The following is a 19,495-nucleotide window of genomic DNA, read 5'->3' as shown; positions in this document are numbered from 1 at the left end:
TTTCTTGTTCTGTTTTTGGAGAGTTTTTTTTTTTTTAATGTATTTTTGTTTTACTTCAAATATGTAGGTTAATTTTCCTTATCTTGACATGCATTTTTCTCCTTTTTGTATTATCGAATAAAACGGTAATATGCTAATTAGACAGGACATCTTCCATATGACCTTCCAGACATCCTTCGGAAAAAGCCATGGTGGCGGGGCCGAGGCAGAGGCGGTTATGGATGATCAGGCCGCAGGGGGAGAGCAGTTAGGGATCAGGTCGGCAGGGGAGAGCAGTTAGGGTGATCAGGCCAACAAGGGTAGATCAATTAGGAGGATCAGGATGGCAGGCAGGTGAGTGGTTAGGAGCCAGCGGTTCGGGATTGCAAGAGGGATGTTCAACTGCCAGCAGTTAGACATCCCCTAAGGGGTCCTGGACAGGAGAGGGTACAAGCCAGACTGAGGGACATCCCTCTTCCCCCATGCACAAATTTCGTGCACCGGGCCTCTAGTCTACACTAATAAAAGAGAAACATCCAAATTGGTGTCACTCTGCTACGCCCACCAGCCAATCAGAGTGAGTATGCAAATTAACCCAACAAAGATGATGGTTAATTTGCATACGCAGGCATGGAGCAAAGACTGAAGACAGTGTAGAAGGAAGCCAAGTGCTGCAGAAGGGAGCAAAGCAGTGGAGAAGGGAGGGAGCGAGGCAGTGGAGACGGGAGCGGAGCCGAGGCAGCGGAGACGGGAGCGAAGCCCGCCCGTCTCTGCTGCTTCGCTCCGGCTGCAGGAAGCCCTATTCTTGCAGGAATCTTTCTGCAACAGGCCTCTAGTTGAGATATAATTGACATATAGCATTGTATAAGTTTAAGTTGGACAGCATGTTTTACCTGTATTGCAAAATAATTACCACAATAAGTTTAGGTAACATCCAATAGCTCATAGATACAATAAATAAAAAAGGAAAGAAAATTTTTCTAGTGTGAGAATTTTTAGAATCTGCTCTCTTAGTAAGATGTAGTACATAGACACAATGGAATACTACTCAGCCATAAAAAAGGATGAAATAGCACCATTTGCAACAGCATGGATGGATCTTGAGAGTATGCTAAGTGAAATAAGTCAGTCAGAAAAGGCTAAGAACCATATGAATTCACTCATGTGAGATATAAAACTGAAACTCATGACTGCAAACAGCAGAGTGGTGCTTGCCAGAGGGGACCCTAATATATGGTGAAAGGAGAAGATTTGACTGGGCCGTGGGCACACAGTGCAATATACAAATCTTACAATATAAAAACCCACACTCGAAACCTATATGTTCATGTTGACCAATATCACCCCAGTAAATTTAATAAAAAAAAACAACACAAAGAATCTACTCTCTTAGTAACTTTCAAATATACCATATAGCAGTGTTGACTATAGTCATTATGTTATACATTACATCCTAGTACTATTTATCTTATAACTGGAATTTTGAACCTTTTGGCCACTTTCATCATATTCCTCCCACCTCTGGTAACTATAAATCTAATGTCTTTTTCTACTAGGTTGTTTGGTGTTTTTTTTTTTTTTAAAGCTTTTGTACATGAGAGCATATAGTATTTGCCTTTCTCTGTCTGACCTATTTCACTTAGCATAATGCCCTCAAAGTCCATGTCACAATGGCAGATTTCCTTTTTAATGGATGATAATATTCATATATATATGTGTGTGTATATATCAAACTTTCTTTATCCATTCATCTGTTGATGGATGGACACTTAAATTGTTTCCTTGGCTTGGCTATTATAAATGATGCTACAGTGAACATGGGGGTGCAGATATTTCTTTGACATAGTGATTTCAGGCATGCAGTTTTTAAAAATGATTTTATTTTAGTTTCTAATTATCAGTCTCCCAATCAACAGTTTTTGTATATTGCTGTATACTCTTAGGTTTGCCACTAAGTTTTGACCTTGTTTTTTCTAATTTTAATACTGAGGTGATTAAATTAGGTAATTTTTCTGTTCTAAAATTCTGAGTTTTTATTATATACATATAATGTAACTTCACATAAATTCCTGTGCCCTGATATTTGACTTGAGAGTATATATTTTTCTATTCATATTCTTTAATTTTTGAGTTGAATGGAAGTATTCCTATAACAGAATTACAAGGAATGTATTGTGCTTTGCTTTTCAGCTACTGGTGCTACAACAACCATCTATGCAGTTGAAGCAGATGGTGACCCAAATGCAGGATTTGAAAAAAACAAGGAACCAGGAGAAATCCAATATTTAATTAAATGGAAAGGATGGTCCCATATTCACAATACTTGGGAGACAGAAGAAACCCTTAAACAACAGAATGTTAGAGGAATGAAAAAATTGGATAATTATAAGAAAAAAGATCAGGAAACAAAAAGATGGTAGATATGACATGTATTATTAATATTTTTATAGATTTAAGGTTATTACTAAGGTTTTTATTAACAAGGAGTACATTGTGAAGAATCAAAGGATAACCTAAAATAACTTATTTATGGAGAAATTTGTATTTTATCTCCTAAAAGTTCTTAGGAATACCCATACATAAATTCTTTACAATCACTTAGTATATCTCTCATATACTATAAATTTTTAAAATTAATTATGCTTTGCTTTATTTCTGTTTTAGTTTCTTTATTACTTAAACTGGCTCACAAGATAAGTGGCAAAATGGTACATTTTGTGTTACTGATAGTTTTTTGGGGGACAGGTTATTTAGGCAAGATTTTGAAGCATGTTCCATGCTTTAATCTTTCAGGTTGAAAAATGCTTCTCCAGAAGATGTGGAATATTATAATTGCCAGCAAGAACTTACAGATGATCTGCATAAACAGTATCAAATAGTGGAGCGAATAATTGGTTAGTAATAAATGTTTCTAATTAAACATCTGAAAAATACCTTAAATTTACTGCTTACACATCAAACACAGTAGCTTGCTTTTACGAAATAATAGAGTATTGTAAAACATGACTAATTTTTACTTGTGTAGTTTTTAACAAGAATTATTCATTGGGTAAGATTTAATTTTAAACAAAATCTGATTTATCTCACAGCTCATTCCAATCAAAAGTCAGCAGCTGGTTATCCTGATTATTATTGCAAATGGCAGGGCCTTCCATACTCAGAGTGCAGCTGGGAGGATGGTGCTCTCATTTCCAAAAAGTTTCAAGCATGTATAGACGAATATTTTAGCAGAAATCAGTCAAAAACCACTCCTTTTAAAGATTGCAAAGTGAGTATTATTTGACATTTTTAATATTGAAAATGTATTTGTGCATCTTAAGTATTACAAGTCCAGGTTAGAGAGTTAGATCCTGATTTTGGATAGGCTAAGAAAGAGAACTACTTGGTTGGTAAATCTTATAGAAAATGATATTCTTGTAATTACTGTGTGATCTTAGATGTGGCACTGTCTTTTAGCCTTGGTGAGCAAAACTGTGTCAGAAAGATAATAAATTGGTGGTGGTAGTTGTGGTGAGTAAGTTTGGGACAAAAAATAGAACATCCTTCTGGAAACTAGGTGTATATGATTGGTTTAAAAGGTAGTGAATATTTTCTTTGAAAGTAGGAAAGGAAAAGTCACGTATCTATAAGGTATCCAGACCTACCATGCCTAATATAAGATCTGTGTACTTTAAGTTATTATTAGTGATAATTTTGGGGTCTAAGTACCACTGGAATTTCTTATTACAAGATTGAATTGAATTAACAATGGTAACTTAGGAATCGGAAATCAAATGGGAGGGTAAGCCAGTTTTATGATTTACTTCTAGGTCAGGGCTTAGCAATGCTTAAAGTGAATGGAAACATAGCTTGAAATACACAAGACCCAAATATTTCATCAGGAACTTAATTATCTCTTTAATTTTTCATTCAAAAGGAGGGCAAAATGTTTCACTGTATGTTCTTGTTATAATAATAGAAGACAGTCTCCTTTAACTGAATCAGGTATATTTTGAGTCATGGAATTTCTGAATTTGATTTGAGATGATATTTCAAAATTTATGGGAAAAGCTGAGATTTTTCATCCTTTAATTTATTACATTTAATAATTTTTCATATTAACATTTATTTCTACTAAAGGTATTAAAACAAAGGCCAAGATTTGTAGCCCTAAAGAAGCAGCCATCCTATATTGGGGGACATGAAGGTTTAGAATTAAGAGATTATCAACTGAATGGTTTAAATTGGCTTGCTCACTCTTGGTGCAAGTAAGTGTTTGGAATCATCTGTTCAATTTGAGAGGGTAAGATAGTTATAATTATAGGATTTGGAAAAGATTTCCCAACATAAAGGATGAGACCCTTTAGTATTTATATGCAGGTCTTTGAATTGCTTGTACATAAACAATACTTATTACATACTAAGAAGAAAAAGTAATGCCGTTTTTAGTTTAACCTGTCACAGTACTTAAGTTTTTATTCATCTTAAACTCAGAACATATATATTCCTATCCCACACTAGTCTTGGACTATTTCTCTTTTTCCCAGTTATTTCTAATACCCAGTTAGCCCTTTCATTTTTTCCCCTCTCCCCCATGTCCACTGCTCCATTATTAACAATATAAGGTGACATTAGAGTGCTTTTTTTTTTTTTTAACTTTACCATAGCTATAGTTTTTCCTGCTATATGTTCTTCCTACTTTTTACTTAATATATTCGAACTCTACCATTGGAAGATGGATTGAGTTCTTGGCTACATAGTTGATTAATTGGAAAATACTTTCAATTTCTAAGATTCTTCTGCCCTAAAATGGTAAACTCCCTCTGCTTTCCTTTACCTTTACCTTTGTTATTTATAGCTAATAAAAGTGGTATATTGTATATAATACCTTTCAGATTAATTTTATTTAACTGGTCATATAAACTTATACTTGAATTATGTAAAAAGTTTCTTTGTAAATTTGAATCAGTATTGCATACATGATTTTTGTTTTTAACTTTGTAGAGGAAATAGTTGCATACTTGCCGATGAAATGGGCCTTGGAAAAACAATACAGACGATTTCATTTCTGAACTATTTGTTTAATGAACATCAATTATATGGACCTTTTCTATTAGTAGTACCACTCTCCACTCTCACGTCCTGGCAAAGGGAAATTCAGACATGGGCTTCTCAAATGAATGCTGTGGTTTATTTAGGTGACATTAACAGTAGAAACATGGTAAGTGGTATCTTCACAAATTTATGAAATATAAGCATACTTTTCTTTGAAGAGAAATATTTCATTTGTTTTTTTGGTCTTAGTTTCTAACATAGAACTTGCCAAAAAGTAAGTGCTCAGCACATTTTTAATTGGCTGTAATTAAAAATCAAATTTTGGTTTAGTGTTACTTTATAGATTATTTTTTCTTTCTAATGGAAAATTTCAAATATACATGAAATCCAACAGAAGAGTATAATAAACCTTCATGTGCCTATCTCCAGCTTCAAAGTTTTAACTCATTGCCAGTTTTGTTTCATCTGTACCTCTACCTGGTATTTTCCTCCCAATTATTGGGAAGCAAATCACAGATATCATATTTCATCCATAAATGTTATTAAATGAGTTAATCACTAGTGTTGTGTTAACTATCGTCAGTGAAAAATGTACAGTATTAAAAGACCTGTGTGCTTTATTTTATAGAAGATTTTTGATACATTTTACTTATATGGTTAACAGCTGGTTGGGCTATACAAAGAATAACAAAACTATTTTATTATATAAACATGTACATAATTTTTGTGTGTTTTGAATGGATTTTATTTTAGAAATTCAAGTAAAGTTATCCTATTTAAAATGTGTATCTTAAAATTATCTTTAACATTTCTTGGTAGATAAGAACTCATGAATGGATGCATCCCCAGACCAAACGGTTAAAATTTAATATACTGTTAACAACTTATGAAATTTTATTGAAGGATAAGGTGTGTATTCCTATGTTTTTGTTTGATGGATATCAATTTTTTCTTTATAATGTGTGTGGATAGAATGAGATAATAAAGGTCAGCACACTGTAGCCCAGCAGTTCTCAACCTGTGGGTCGCGGCCCCTTTGGCGCTCGAATGATCCTTTCACAGGGGTCGCCTAAGACCATCCTGCATATCAGATATTTACATTACGATTCATAACAGTAGCAACATTACAGTTTTGAAGTAGCAACGAAAATAATTTTATGGTTGGGTCACAACATGAGGAACTATATTTAAAGGGCCAGAAGGTTGAGAACCGCTGCTGTAGCCCTTGAACTAAGAAGAATATTTACATTTTAAAAGGTTGTAAAAACAAACCAAAGAATATGCAACAGAGACCATACGTTTGTCTGGAAAGCCTAAAATATTTCCTGCCTGGCTCTTTAAATAAAAGTTCGCCAGCTCTTAACTTAATATGAAACTAGTTTGGTGTAGTGTGTTGATTTATAAGATGAGGAAGGTAGGTAGCTAGCAGGATTGAACTGTCACTGCATGTAGCACTATGCTAAATGCTTTATAGCTATTGTCTTGTTTCTTTATAATATCTCAAATAATTCTCATTTACTTTACAAGATACTGCTATCTCTATTTTATTAGAAAGAAAAATCAAGTCTTAAAAGGATAATGGACTTAACCTAAGGTCATACAACTATTAAGTAACAGAATAAAGTCTCTGATTTAAGTCAGACACATGTTTATATATGAGAAATGTATAGTCCCAGAAGCATACGATGAATTCTGTAATTGAAGTAAGATACTGTTTCAAATTTGTATTATGTCTTCTCCGAGTTGACATTTATAAAGGCTTTTCCTGGACTTAGGTTAAAAATCTCTTGTAAAAATTTTAAATGATATTAGTGTTTTGTTTTTAGTCTGTAAACTGATAAAAATGTTCACTTGATATTATGCTCTGTTTTCTAATGGCTAAATTGTTCATGGAAGGAACTTTATTTTCATGTTTAATTACTTGATTTGAGGATTCCAGTTAATCTTAAAATGATAAAATTTTCATTTGAAATCTGAGTTAGGTTTGGTTTTAATTTTAATTTGCCTCATTTTAATAATTTGAATTACGGTCAAATGAGAAGCATAAGTTTGAATTTAATTTTTCTCTTAAAATATTAACTATATTTTTCTATTCATTTTAAGGCATTCCTTGGCGGTCTAAATTGGGCATTTATAGGTGTAGATGAAGCACATCGATTAAAGAATGATGATTCTCTTCTGTATAAAACTTTAATAGACTTTAAGTCCAATCACCGTCTCCTTATCACTGGAACTCCTCTACAAAACTCCCTCAAAGAGCTCTGGTCTTTGCTTCATTTCATTATGCCAGAAAAGTAAGATAAATCGGGATATACAATATTAAAGTTTTTATGCTAAGTTTAGCAGGAAGTAATAGTGTAGATAATAAGGTCAGTAAGAGATTTTGTTGTCCTAAAACATTGGCCCACAGATTATTAAGAAGGAAAAAAAAAGGAAAATGGGATATTTTATATTTGTAAGTGCTATGTTAATTTTCTCATTTTGTAAACAAATAAAGGAGCCCATTTTAATAAAAGTTGATTTTGCCCATGTTCAGAATATACCTTGCTTAAAACACTCAAAACTGATTACTTTGCTAGTAATCCTATTTTCTAAGTGAGGAAAACTAGACCAAATGTGTATAATAACTTTTTCTTGGTTACATACATACTCTATCTGTAGTTTCAGAACTTTAAGATTATATCATTTGAGAAATATTTTAGTGATAATTACTCCCATATTTGAAAAAACTTCATCTTTATTTAACTCAAGGATTTTCCTAATTTTTATAAAACAACTTATATTTTGTCTTTATGGATATATAATGGACTTGTTGGGAAGGATAGTTATTAAAACTGAAAAATTTTAGCTAATTTTTCCCTAAAAAAAAAATCTATTTTTTGTTTACATATGAATACCCTGAAAAAAATTTCATCTGCAATATGACTGTTTTTAGTGATTCTTCCATTTTCTTAACTTTGTAAGGTTTTCTTCCTGGGAAGATTTTGAAGAAGAGCATGGCAAAGGCAGAGAATATGGTTATGCAAGCCTCCACAAGGAACTTGAGCCGTTTTTGTTACGTAGAGTTAAGAAAGATGTGGAAAAATCACTTCCTGCTAAGGTTGAGCAGATATTAAGAATGGAAATGAGTGCTTTACAGAAACAGTATTACAAGTAAGTTGTAAACTAAGCACATGATCTAAACATTTAATTATAAATAAGCGCCCTATACTTGTCACATTGAGGTGTCCCCATCCCCCCAATAGGGTCTTAAAACAGTAATAATTCCTGAATCCTGTGGCATTTTGGGGCAAAGAAAGATTTAATGGCAATGTTCAGTGGCATCACCCATCATGGGAAATACAAGACTAAGTCATTAACCTTCTAACACATCATTAGTTGTTTTCTATTTCATACTTTATAGAGGGTTCCTTTTAAGTGTTAGGATTTCCATGGTATTAAGGCATTCTTTTTTTTTTTTTTTTTTATATATTTTATTGATTTTTTACAGAGAGGAAGGGAGAGAGATAGAGAATTAGAAACATCGATGAGAGAGAAACATCGATCAGCTGCCTCCTGCACACTCCCTACTGGGGATGTGCCCGCAACCCAGGTACATGCCCTTGACCGGAATCGAACCTGGGACCCTTCAGTCCGCAGGCTGATGCTCTATCCACTGAGCCAAACCGGTTTCGGCAAGGCATTCTTATATAATTACTAGAGGCCCTGTGCACAGATTTGTGCACTGGTGGGGTCCCTGTCGCTATGATGCCTACTGCAGCCAGCGAACCAGCTGATAAGGGGGTGGGTCCAACCTCCCGTGGCCCCTCCACTCGGCCAGCCCCACCCCTGATCAGCCTCTCGCACCCCAATTGAGGGTGGGGCGGCCGGCCAAACACCTTGCGGCCCTTCCCCCTGGCCGGCCCTTCCCCTGATCACCCGCCTTCTACCTCAGTAGGGGGCAGGCCAGCTGGCCAACCTCCTGCAGCCCCTCCTCCTGCCTGGCCCTACCCCAGGACTGGCTAGCCAACCTCCCCCTGGCCACTGACCCAATTGGCCCCCCACTCCATTCAGGGGCGGAGCAGGCCAGCCCACAGCCCCGCCCCTAATCTACCCCCTCACCCCAATCGGGGGCAGGGCCTGCTGGCCAGTTGCCCTCAGCCCCTCTCCCCAGCCAGCCCAATCCCGATCAGGGTGTGCTGGCCAGGCAACCTCCTGACGTCTCCTCCTCCCGACAGGCCCGGCCCTAATCTGCCCCGATTGGGACCGGGCTGGCTGGACTCTACCTGTGAACAAATTCCTGCACTGGGCCTCTAGTATGCATATAAGATCTTTGGTTAATCTCTTCCCACCATCCCCTCTCCCCTCTTCCCTCTGAAATTCATCAGTCTATTCCATGTTTCCATGCCTGTGGTTTTCACTCCTGCATGGAGCGTCTACCCCCTGGTGGTCAGTGCACGTCATAGCTACCGGACAGTCAGCTGGTCGCTTAGGCTTTTATATATATAGATAGATGATCATTATATAATGGACAGATAGAGGTAGAGACCGTAAAGAGAAATTTAGAAAAATATTTTAGGTCTGCTTTTCTTTTTTTAATAATAAATCATTTTGTATAAATCATGCATGTCAGATCTTATATATTGAGTTAATAAATCTAATCGCATGACACATCTATTTAAATATCTAATTGCATAAAATGTACTGCATGCATTTGAATTCTCAGAAGCCTGTTTTATCATAAAATCTGTAATGCCATACATTTAAAGAAATAAATTTATTGCATGAATTTTAGGTTTTTATTATGGAAAATTCCAAATGTATACAAAAAGAGGATAGTAATAAATTCCCATTATTCCACTTAGTTTTTTTCAACTCATCCAGTCTTTTATCTAGCCTCCTCCACTTCCCCCAACTACTATCATTTTGAAGCAAATGAGAGATATAACTGTTTTAAGTACCTTTTAAGACTAACACTGTAAAAAGGAAGAAAATAAAAGGTGATCGAAAACAAAGTGGTTTATGATGAGAAGAATTGTGTATAATTGGGAGTAATAAAGTAATCACCCATAATTTTTCCATAACTTGTGTAATTGTAATTTAGAGAAATGGCTAAAATAGGTATTCTCATGAGATTTCTTTTAGGTCTGTTCATGAGCTACCTATGGAGTGAAACTTATAGGAAGGTTAAGATAGACAATACAATTGACCATTTTTAAAGTAAATTTTTTGGGAAAGGATAAATACATTCTACTCAGCTATGTTACATTAAACTTTTACCATTTTTATTTAATGGTTCAGATAACAAGTTATCTATCGTTAGTCTTATGAACGAGGTTTATCAGTCTTGTGAACAAGATTTAGTCCATTGAAGCTGTTAACTTCCTAGTGGTAAAATTTTGCTTTGGTGCTTGATTATTTTTTATGGTTTTAGAATTCATCCTGGTATTGTCCTCTTCTAAACACCATTTTCTTTTCTTTTCTTTTCTTTTTTTTTTTTGGACAGATGGATATTAACTAGGAATTACAAAGCCCTCAGCAAAGGTTCCAAGGGCAGTACCTCAGGCTTTTTGAATATTATGATGGAGCTAAAGAAATGTTGTAATCACTGCTACCTCATTAAACCACCAGACAATAATGAATTCTATAATAAACAGGAGGCCTTACAAGTAAGAATTTTAAAATACTCTAATTTTGGTAAAACAAAATCCTAGAAATGTTTATTTCAGTTATAACTGAAAATGGCTTTAATATATTGGTTAGAAGTTCTCTTTGGCTAATGTATATCTAAATAATGGTGTTTGTTATCTTTTAGTCTTTATCAACGCATTTAAAGTTAAAATTTATCCAATTATTTTGATCATTTTTCTAAAAATGGATCTTTCTAATTATGAGCTGTTATAATTTATCCAGCAAATCTTATTGTATTCATAATTGTGAAAAAAAATTCACTAATAATGATTATGCTGAATATGTAATGATGGCAAGTGGTTGTCTTAAGAAGGATATCTTGACTTCAGATCTTATCCTTCTCACTTCAGAAAGACAGATGAGAAGTGTGAACAAAGTAGTTGACATTCAGTCACAGTAATGCTTTGAAGTACTAGGATCATGAAGTTCTATATGTATAAACTAGAATACATTTTCTTACTCTTTCAAAACCTTTGAATGCTTAGTTCCAGTGTATTGTTTTTCAGCTTACATTTTTGGGGAAATAGTGTAATAAGTAGCAAATAGAGTGAGACCATGTCTCTTTTTTTCTCTTGAAAATATAACAAAAACCTAGGTGCCAAGTGGCAAGAAAATTTTTAGCCTAAAGCATAGAGCAAAATGATAAAGGCCATCCTAGAAGATTTCATAAACTGAAAACAAATTGTTTTCCAACTTTATGAAAGTTTAAAATCTCAATTTAAAATTAAACTTGTGTTTAAGTGGTGGGCATTTGTTTCATTTGATTAGTTCTTTTAAAAATTGTAACAGTTGTTAATTTATTGTTTCCTTAGCACTTAATCCGTAGTAGCGGAAAATTGATTCTTCTTGACAAGCTGTTAATTCGCCTTAGAGAAAGAGGCAATAGAGTTCTTATTTTTTCTCAAATGGTGCGGATGTTAGATATACTTGCAGAGTATTTGAAATATCGTCAATTCCCCTTTCAAGTAAGCATTTCATTTTGTCATTTTTGTTGATTTAAATTTCATGGAATTCCTTAACATATTCTTAAACCTTTGAAATTCTTCTGTAAGTGAAGATTTTTGTAGAAACTCCTTTTAAGAAAATGTGTGTTTAAAAATTCTATTTGTGATCATTCCTTTTACTTCTTGACCTTACATTTAACAGCAAAACAATTTTTCTTCAACTTTTCTTTTAATTCTGTATTTCTCTTCTGTGCTCAAATCTAAAGTAGCATCCTTATGTATTAGGCTTTAGTCTGAGGAAGGAAAAGAGAGATCACTCCTTGTGAATGTTATCAGGACAGTTGCAGATTCTGAAGATTTATGTGCTCATAATTATTCTAATACATAGTTTGCTGAATAAAACTTAGTGAGCTTAGAGAAGATACTAGCGACCAAAATTGGCTTATATTCTGTTTATTCAGTATTTACTTTGAAATTCAACATAATTAAAGCAAATATGGATGAGTGTTTAGTGTTAGAGTTAGGTGCTACTTCCAGAATTTTATATTTTATAATCTTAATCCAGTATATATAGCTAGTGAATTATGTGTATTTGGTTCAGGCATTAGAATAGAAGTAGAATTAAAATGATCAACCTCAACACACATAATCCCTGCTCTGTTGGTGTTTACAGCCTGGTATGGGAGATAGACATTAAGCAGTTAATTACAAACTAATATAACATTACATCTCTGGTAAGTCCTATGAAGGACAGGTGTTTGGTGATATGAACATGGTTGAGAAATATGTAGTCATTTAAGGGAAAAGTGAGAAAGAACACCATTGGTTTTTAAAAAAACAACAGCTTTATTGAGATGTAATATTTGTTTCATACAACTCATCCATTTAAAGTGCATAATACATTGGTTTTTAATATATTCGCAGATATCCATCACCACAGTCAATTATAGAATGTTTTCACCATTTCAAAAAGAAACTGTACCCTTTAGCTATCACCCTCTGTCTCCCCATTCCACCCCACATCCCCACCCCATCTATGTTGGTTTGATTTTAAGGAAATTTTTATGTGTACGTGGTCAAATAAAAGTAGTGTACAGCTCTGGCTGGGTGGCTCAGTGGGTTAGAGTGTTCTGTATACCAAAAGGTTGCGGGGTTTGGTTCCCAGTCAGGACACATACCTAGGTTTTGGATTCATTCCCCAGTTGAGAGACATACAGGAGGCAACAGATTGAGGTTTTTCTCTCTCCCCCTTCCTCTAAAATCAATGAACACCTATCATCAGGTGAGGATTTTTTTTTTTTTAAAGTATATATACACACAGAAATTGTGTGTGTGTGTGTGTGTGAGAGAGAGAGAGAGAGAGAGAGAGAGAGAGAGAGAGAGAGAGAGTGTGTGTGTGTGTGTGTGTGTGTGTGTGTGTGTGTATGTGGTACAAAAGTACTTGTAAGCAACTGTTCTCTGCCCCTAATTACTTCTCCTTTCCAGATCACTACCCAGAATCATTTTTTAACTTTATTTTAGTTTAGGTCATGCCTCAAAAAAATGATATCCCACTATTTTTTAAAGTTTTTTATTTTTAATTAATTTATTTTTTACTTGTATTTATATCAGAGGGGAATGGAGAGGGAGAGAGAGATAGAAACATCAACAATGAGAGAGTATATCATTGATCGGCTGCCTCCTGTATGCCCCCTACTGGGAATTGAGGGGCAATTCGGGCATGTGCCCTTGTCCGGAATTGAACCCAGGATCCTTCAGTCTGCAGGCTGATGCTCTATCCACTGAGCAAAACCAGCCAGGGCAAAAGCTTTTTCTAATTGTAATTTTTAGTGATAAAAGAAACACTTTAAAATTTTATATTTATTTTGGACATCTGTTGGTTAGCTAATGTTTAGTAAGCACTTAATCTGTCAGGCACTGTGCTAAGTGTTTTACTGCATTCTCTCACTGAATCCTCTGTTTTCTATTAAGTAAGTAGTACTCTTATGTTACTAAGGATGAAACTGACAAGAAGAAAAGCCAAATCACTTGTCCAAGCCACTCATTAATACTTAAATGTGGGCTATTTGACTAGAGCCCCAAATCCGTGATTCTTAAACATTAATTAGAGGGCTTTTTCTGGAACTCCCTCAGAGCTTCATCAGTCTGGGACAGAGCTCAATAATTTGCATTTCTAAAATGTATTACTTACAGAGGATCTAGGGCAGAATGACAACCTATGCTATTTACTATTCGGGGAAGCAGTCCTAGTGGTTAAGAGCACAGACTCCAGAGAAATAATGCCTCGTCATTGTTTTACTGCTTAAAAGTACTTTCTGCCCTTACAGTTTTAGCAAAAACAATGCTGAATTTTTATATATTATTTTATAATTTATTTTAATTCCTTTAAAGATTTTAAATTCTTTTATATGTGATATTTTAATGTGTTTTATTCTAGAGATTAGATGGATCAATAAAAGGGGAGTTGAGGAAACAAGCTCTAGATCATTTTAATGCTGAAGGATCAGAGGTATGGATGCTTTTAAAATTGTAAACTGTTTCATTCATTATTTTTGTCATACTTGTAGTTTTTACAAAACATCTTATCGGTGGGAACCAATTCAATTTGCATGTCAGGTTTTTAAATTAATATGGTATCTTATAGAGCATTAATCTTTCTTTTTTTTTTTTTACATTTTATATATTTTTTATTGATTACATTATTACATATGTGTCCTTATCCCCACATTACCCCCTCCCCCCACCCCCCCATGCCCTCACCCCCCTGTTGTCTGTGTCCATTGGTTAGGCCTATATGCCTGCATATAAGTCCTTTGGTTGCTCTCTCCCCCTTACCCCCGCCCTCCCCTACCTTCCTTCTGAGGTTTAACGGTCTGATTGATGCTTCTCTGTCTCTGGATCTGTTTTTATCAGTTTATGTTGTTGCATTAATCTTTCTTAATACTATTTCAGGATCAGGCAGTTTGCTTTAAAGTAAATTAGCCCACTTTCATTGAAAAATTTATTTAAATTTGATGTTTATTTTCCCCATGTATAGCTATATTTTGGAATCTTATTTGGTTTTGTAGAGGTGCATATATTTTGTTACTATTTTTAAAAACTACCTTTCCGTTTTATTGGTAAGATATTTTTTAAGTTCAAAAAGTGAATAATAAAACTCTCATATTGATTATTTTGAATTATAATTTGGAAGAATTTAAAATTGTCCCTATTTATAATTCCTTATAGGATTTCTGCTTTTTGCTTTCCACAAGAGCTGGAGGTCTAGGAATTAATTTAGCCTCAGCTGACACTGTGGTTATATTTGATTCTGATTGGAATCCACAAAATGATCTTCAGGCGCAGGCTAGAGCTCATCGTATCGGGCAAAAGAAACAGGTATTCTTTATCCCCTAATTTTTTTTCCCCAGTTTGCTTTGAATCAGTGAAAACTTCACGTGGGATGAGCTTCAGTCTATATTCCAATATTTGGGTACTTCAGATTAGCAAAACCTTTTAATTTCAATTTGTTTCATCATGCATATCTTCACAGGTGAATATTTATCGTCTAGTTACGAAGGGATCAGTGGAAGAGGATATTCTTGAAAGGGCCAAAAAGAAGATGGTTTTAGATCATCTTGTGATTCAAAGAATGGACACAACTGGGAAGACAGTGCTACATACAGGTTCTGCCCCCTCAAGGTAGTTACTTTACTGTAAAAACGGTCATTTTAGAATCTTAGTACATTCATTTTTTTTGAAATACTGTAAGCAGATCATTGAAGTACTACATTTAGTCTAATTTTTTTTTTTTTTAAGCATTGGACTAATTTCTAGCCAAAGACATAAATTCAATACCTGATTTCACCACTCTAGTTTTGTAATTTTGGGGGAAATCCCTTTACCTTTAACATTTAGGCTTCAAGTTGTTTTCGTTATAAAATAAGTATACTATGATGCTTATCTAGCTATGTTAGATAGCTGTTATAAGGTGATTGTCAATAATAATAAAGGTGCTTTAAAAATGTTAAATTTTTAACTGAATGTTAAGTGTTTTTATTTGCTTTTCCTGATTTTAGTTCTACTCCTTTCAATAAAGAAGAGTTGTCTGCCATTTTAAAATTTGGTGCTGAGGAACTTTTTAAGGAACCTGAAGGAGAAGAACAAGAGCCCCAGGTAAAAAAAAAAAAAAAAAACCTTCAGAATGTGTCGTCTATTTAAACTATATTTAACTATAAAGTACATTTACTTTAAAATATGTTAAAGTATGTTTAAAGATTTTTTTCTAATTATAGGAAATGGATATCGATGAAATCTTGAAGAGGGCTGAAACTCATGAAAATGAACCAGGCCCTTTAACTGTAGGAGATGAATTGCTTTCCCAGTTCAAGGTACATTTTTTTTATACTTATGTAAACTGAGAGAAACAGACTTTATTTCATAATATTTTTTGTTTTAAAATTTGCCAAGGTGCATACAATTACATTTTCCTTATTTTGACAAACCAGTAGCAAACTAATTTGAAAGGTAGCAAGTCATTTATGGACAGTTAAATTTAGTAGAATGGGGAGGGATATTATTTCCTTAAATTAGCACCTAGAACAGTGCCCAGCCAATAGCATGTACTCAAATATTTTGGTAAAAGAATGACTGTGATCCCTTTTTTACATTTCCATGACTGAGCAGTTTTAGACATCAGGTTAATTTAAGCATTACCACAACTGAGAAACTTCAAATCAGTCAAAGTAAGCTGTAAGCTCCTGTTAATACTTACAAATACTCTTGGTTTGATGAGGGCTAAAAGGCTGCCAGGAGTCCTAAAGGAATGGAAGTCAACCGATCTCATCCTATCTAATAAAAGAGAAACATGGTAATTGGCATATGACCGCTACCCTTCCCATTGGCTAATCAGCGAGATATGCAAATTAACTGCCAGCCAAGATGGTGGCCGGCAGCCAGGCAGCTTGAAACTAACATGAGGCTGCTTGCTTCAGTGACGGAGGACACCAACGTTCCCCGCCTTCCCCTGCAGGCCTCTGAGCTGGCAGTTTGAAAAACAGTTACAAAAATAGAAGCTAAACAAAACCCCAGAAACCAGCTTTCAGCTAGCCGGGATCTCAGACCTGGAGTTGATACAGAGTTTCGATTGTAGAACCTAAACAAACCAGATACCTGCTTTCAGGAGCGGAGGCCTAAGAGCTGGAGCCTCAGAGCTAAAGCTGGCTCAGAATAAAAAAAAAAAAAAAAGAAAGAAAAAAGGAGCAGTTGGGAGCTTCAGTCCCAGCCTGAAAACAGCCCTCAGCCCCTCACCCAGGCTGGCCAGGCACCCCAGTGGGGACCCCCACCCTGATCCGGGACGCCCTTCAGGGCAAACCAGCCAGCCCTCACCCATGCACCAGGCCGCTACCCTATATAGTAAAAGGGTAATTAATATGCCTCACAGCACCAGGATCAGCGGAGCCGCGAGGTCTCCCAGCACCGGGATCAGCATGACAGGGGGCAGCGCCCAAACCCCCTGATCACCCTGTGGCTCTGTGTGTGACAGGGGGCGGGGCCACAACCTCCCTATTGGCCCTGCTCTGTTCCTGTCAGGGGAAGGCGCCCCCAACCCCCTGATCGGCCCTGCTCTGTGCCTGATAGGGGGGAGCTCCCCAACCTCCTGATCGCCCTGCGGCTCTGTGTGTGACAGGGTGCTGCGCCCCAGTCCCCCGACCCCACGGGCCCTGCTCTGTGTGTGATGGGGTAGAGCCATAACCTCCCCATCGGCCCTGCCCTGAGTGTGACAGTGGCGGCGCCCCAACCCCCTGATCCGCCCTGCTCTGTGGGTGATAGAGGGCGGCGCCCTAACCCCCTGATCTGCCCTGCTCTGTGCGTGACAGGGGGGAGCTCCCCAACCCCCTGATGGGCCCTGCTCTGTGCATGACAGGGGGGAGCTCCCCAACCCCCTGATTGACCCTCCTCTGTGCGTGACGGGGTGGCACTGCAACCTCCCCATCGACCCTGCCTTGAGTGTGACGGGGCGGTGCCCCACCCCCCCAATCGGCCCTACCCTGAGCATGACTGAGGATGGCATCTCAACCTCCCGATCCGCCCTGCTCTGTGCATGACAGGGGGCAGCGCCCCAATTCCCCAATCAGCCCTGCTCTGAGCCCGACCAGGGGCTGCACCTAGGGATTAGGCCTGCCCTCTGCCACCCAGGAGCAGGCCTAAGCCAGCAGGTAGTTATCTCCCGAGGGGTCCCAGACTGCGAGAGGGCATAGGCCGGGCTGAGGGACCCCCCACCCCCAGTGCACAAATTTTTGTGCACTGGGCCTCTAGTCCTATATAATAAAAGCCTACTATGTTAAGTGTCCGGTCCTCCAGTCTGCCATTCAACCAATCAAAACATAATATGCTAATGATATGCTAAGGCTGCTTAACTGCTTGCTATGATGTGTTCTGACTACCAGGGGGCACAGTTGACCAATCGCTATGACATGCATTCACCACCAGGGGGCAGATAGTCGACCAGTCGCTATGACATGCACTGACCACAAGGGGGCAGACACTCCAGTCAGTAAGTTAGCTTGCTGCTGGGGTCTGGCTGATCGGGACTGAGCGAGACAGGCTGGACACGCCCTGGAGCTCTCCCTTGGTCCCTCTCCCGCTGGCCAACCTCCCACACCTCTCCCTGGCCCTGATCATGCACCGGTGGGGTCCCTTGCCTGGCCTGCGCCCTCTCGCAATCTGGGACCCCTCAGGGCATGTCGGAGAGCCAGTTTCAGCCCGATCCCACAGGCCAGGCCGAGGGACCCCACTGGTGCACAAATTCATGCACTGGGCCTCTAGTAGTGTAATAAGTAGGTTGTGCAACAATTATCCTATATAATAAAAGGCTTATATGCAAATCGACTGAACAGTGGAACGACCAGTTGCTATGACACACACTGACCACCAGAGGGCAGACGCTCAATGCAGGACTCATGACTGAGCTGGGCTCATGGCTGGCGAGCGCAGCAGTGGCGGTGGCAGGAGCCTCTCCCACCTCTGCGGCAGCACTAAGTATGTTCTAAGCTGTCAGTCAGACATCGCCTGAGGGCTTCTGGACTGCGAGAGGGCACAGGCCGGGCTGAGGGACCACCCCCCCACCCCCAAGTGCACGAATTTTGTTTACCAGGTCTCTAGTTTAGTACAAAAAAGCAGGCTCCTCTGTATTCTAGCTATTGTCTATGAACTGAAGTTTTTAAGGATCAGTTCAATTTGTCATTTGTTCATTATGTGCCATGTACAGGGACATAGTGAATAAAAACTTTCGTAATTAATTGATCACTCTGCTGCATGGGAGAGGATGTACTGTATTGGGAAAGAATTAAGCAGGGAGATAAATTTGAAGATTATTTCAGTAATTATGAGAAGTGAATGTTTCTGAAACTTGCACTGACTCTGGCTACAGTCTAACTTTTTCTTTACATAAAGGTATACTATTTGCTTTTTTATTTTCACTAATTGAAAAATTGTAAAAAGTTGCCGATAAATTAACTAGAGTATAAATTTATATGAGACTGATATTTTTATGCCAGTGGTTTGATATTCACACAAAGCTGGCTTTAAATAATAGACTTGAGAGAATAAACACTGTTTTTAGCCCCATTCCTTATAGAGGATAAGCATAGTTTTCTTCATCCAGTTATCTATAAATTTTAATGTTACTAATATTGGCAATTAGCTTTAATGAGTACTTTCTTATACCAGACAGCACAGTTCTTTAAATATAGTATCTTATTTAAACCTCACAAAAGTTAGTGTGCTATTATTACTATCACTTTTGTTTTAGAGATAAAAAACTAGGGGTTGGGGAACCTAAATAAATTTAGTGCCTCAGGGCTCCTGTAGTTTGTCAGTAGCTCTTT

General features: G+C 37.1%; 1 protein-coding gene across 7 annotated transcripts in view; it reads left to right on the top strand.

Annotated features, from left to right (window-relative positions):
- The window catches only part of CHD1 (chromodomain helicase DNA binding protein 1), a 77,349-nt gene that overhangs the window by 28,906 nt on the left and 28,948 nt on the right, over positions 1-19,495 (top strand). For 6 of the 7 annotated variants that reach the window (XM_036309749.1, XM_036309745.1, XM_036309744.1 and 3 more), the window contains 15 exons: positions 2,170-2,395; positions 2,773-2,873; positions 3,069-3,247; positions 4,099-4,226; positions 4,963-5,179; positions 5,833-5,922; positions 7,117-7,307; positions 7,978-8,166; positions 10,499-10,661; positions 11,496-11,648; positions 14,065-14,136; positions 14,856-15,005; positions 15,160-15,308; positions 15,686-15,782; positions 15,902-15,997. In XM_036309749.1, coding sequence (XP_036165642.1) covers positions 2,170-2,395; positions 2,773-2,873; positions 3,069-3,247; positions 4,099-4,226; positions 4,963-5,179; positions 5,833-5,922; positions 7,117-7,307; positions 7,978-8,166; positions 10,499-10,661; positions 11,496-11,648; positions 14,065-14,136; positions 14,856-15,005; positions 15,160-15,308; positions 15,686-15,782; positions 15,902-15,997 — 2,201 coding nt within the window. The remainder of the gene's footprint in view (positions 1-2,169; positions 2,396-2,772; positions 2,874-3,068; positions 3,248-4,098; positions 4,227-4,962; positions 5,180-5,832; positions 5,923-7,116; positions 7,308-7,977; positions 8,167-10,498; positions 10,662-11,495; positions 11,649-14,064; positions 14,137-14,855; positions 15,006-15,159; positions 15,309-15,685; positions 15,783-15,901; positions 15,998-19,495) is intronic. The other variant, XM_036309746.1, reaches the window with a different exon arrangement.

Source organism: Myotis myotis, unplaced genomic scaffold (assembly GCF_014108235.1).
Source record: "Myotis myotis isolate mMyoMyo1 unplaced genomic scaffold, mMyoMyo1.p scaffold_m19_p_5, whole genome shotgun sequence".
In the NCBI taxonomy this organism is placed as follows: domain Eukaryota; kingdom Metazoa; phylum Chordata; class Mammalia; order Chiroptera; family Vespertilionidae; genus Myotis; species Myotis myotis.
Note: the sequence above shows the minus strand (reverse complement) of the source record. Positions and strands in the feature narration are given on the sequence as shown.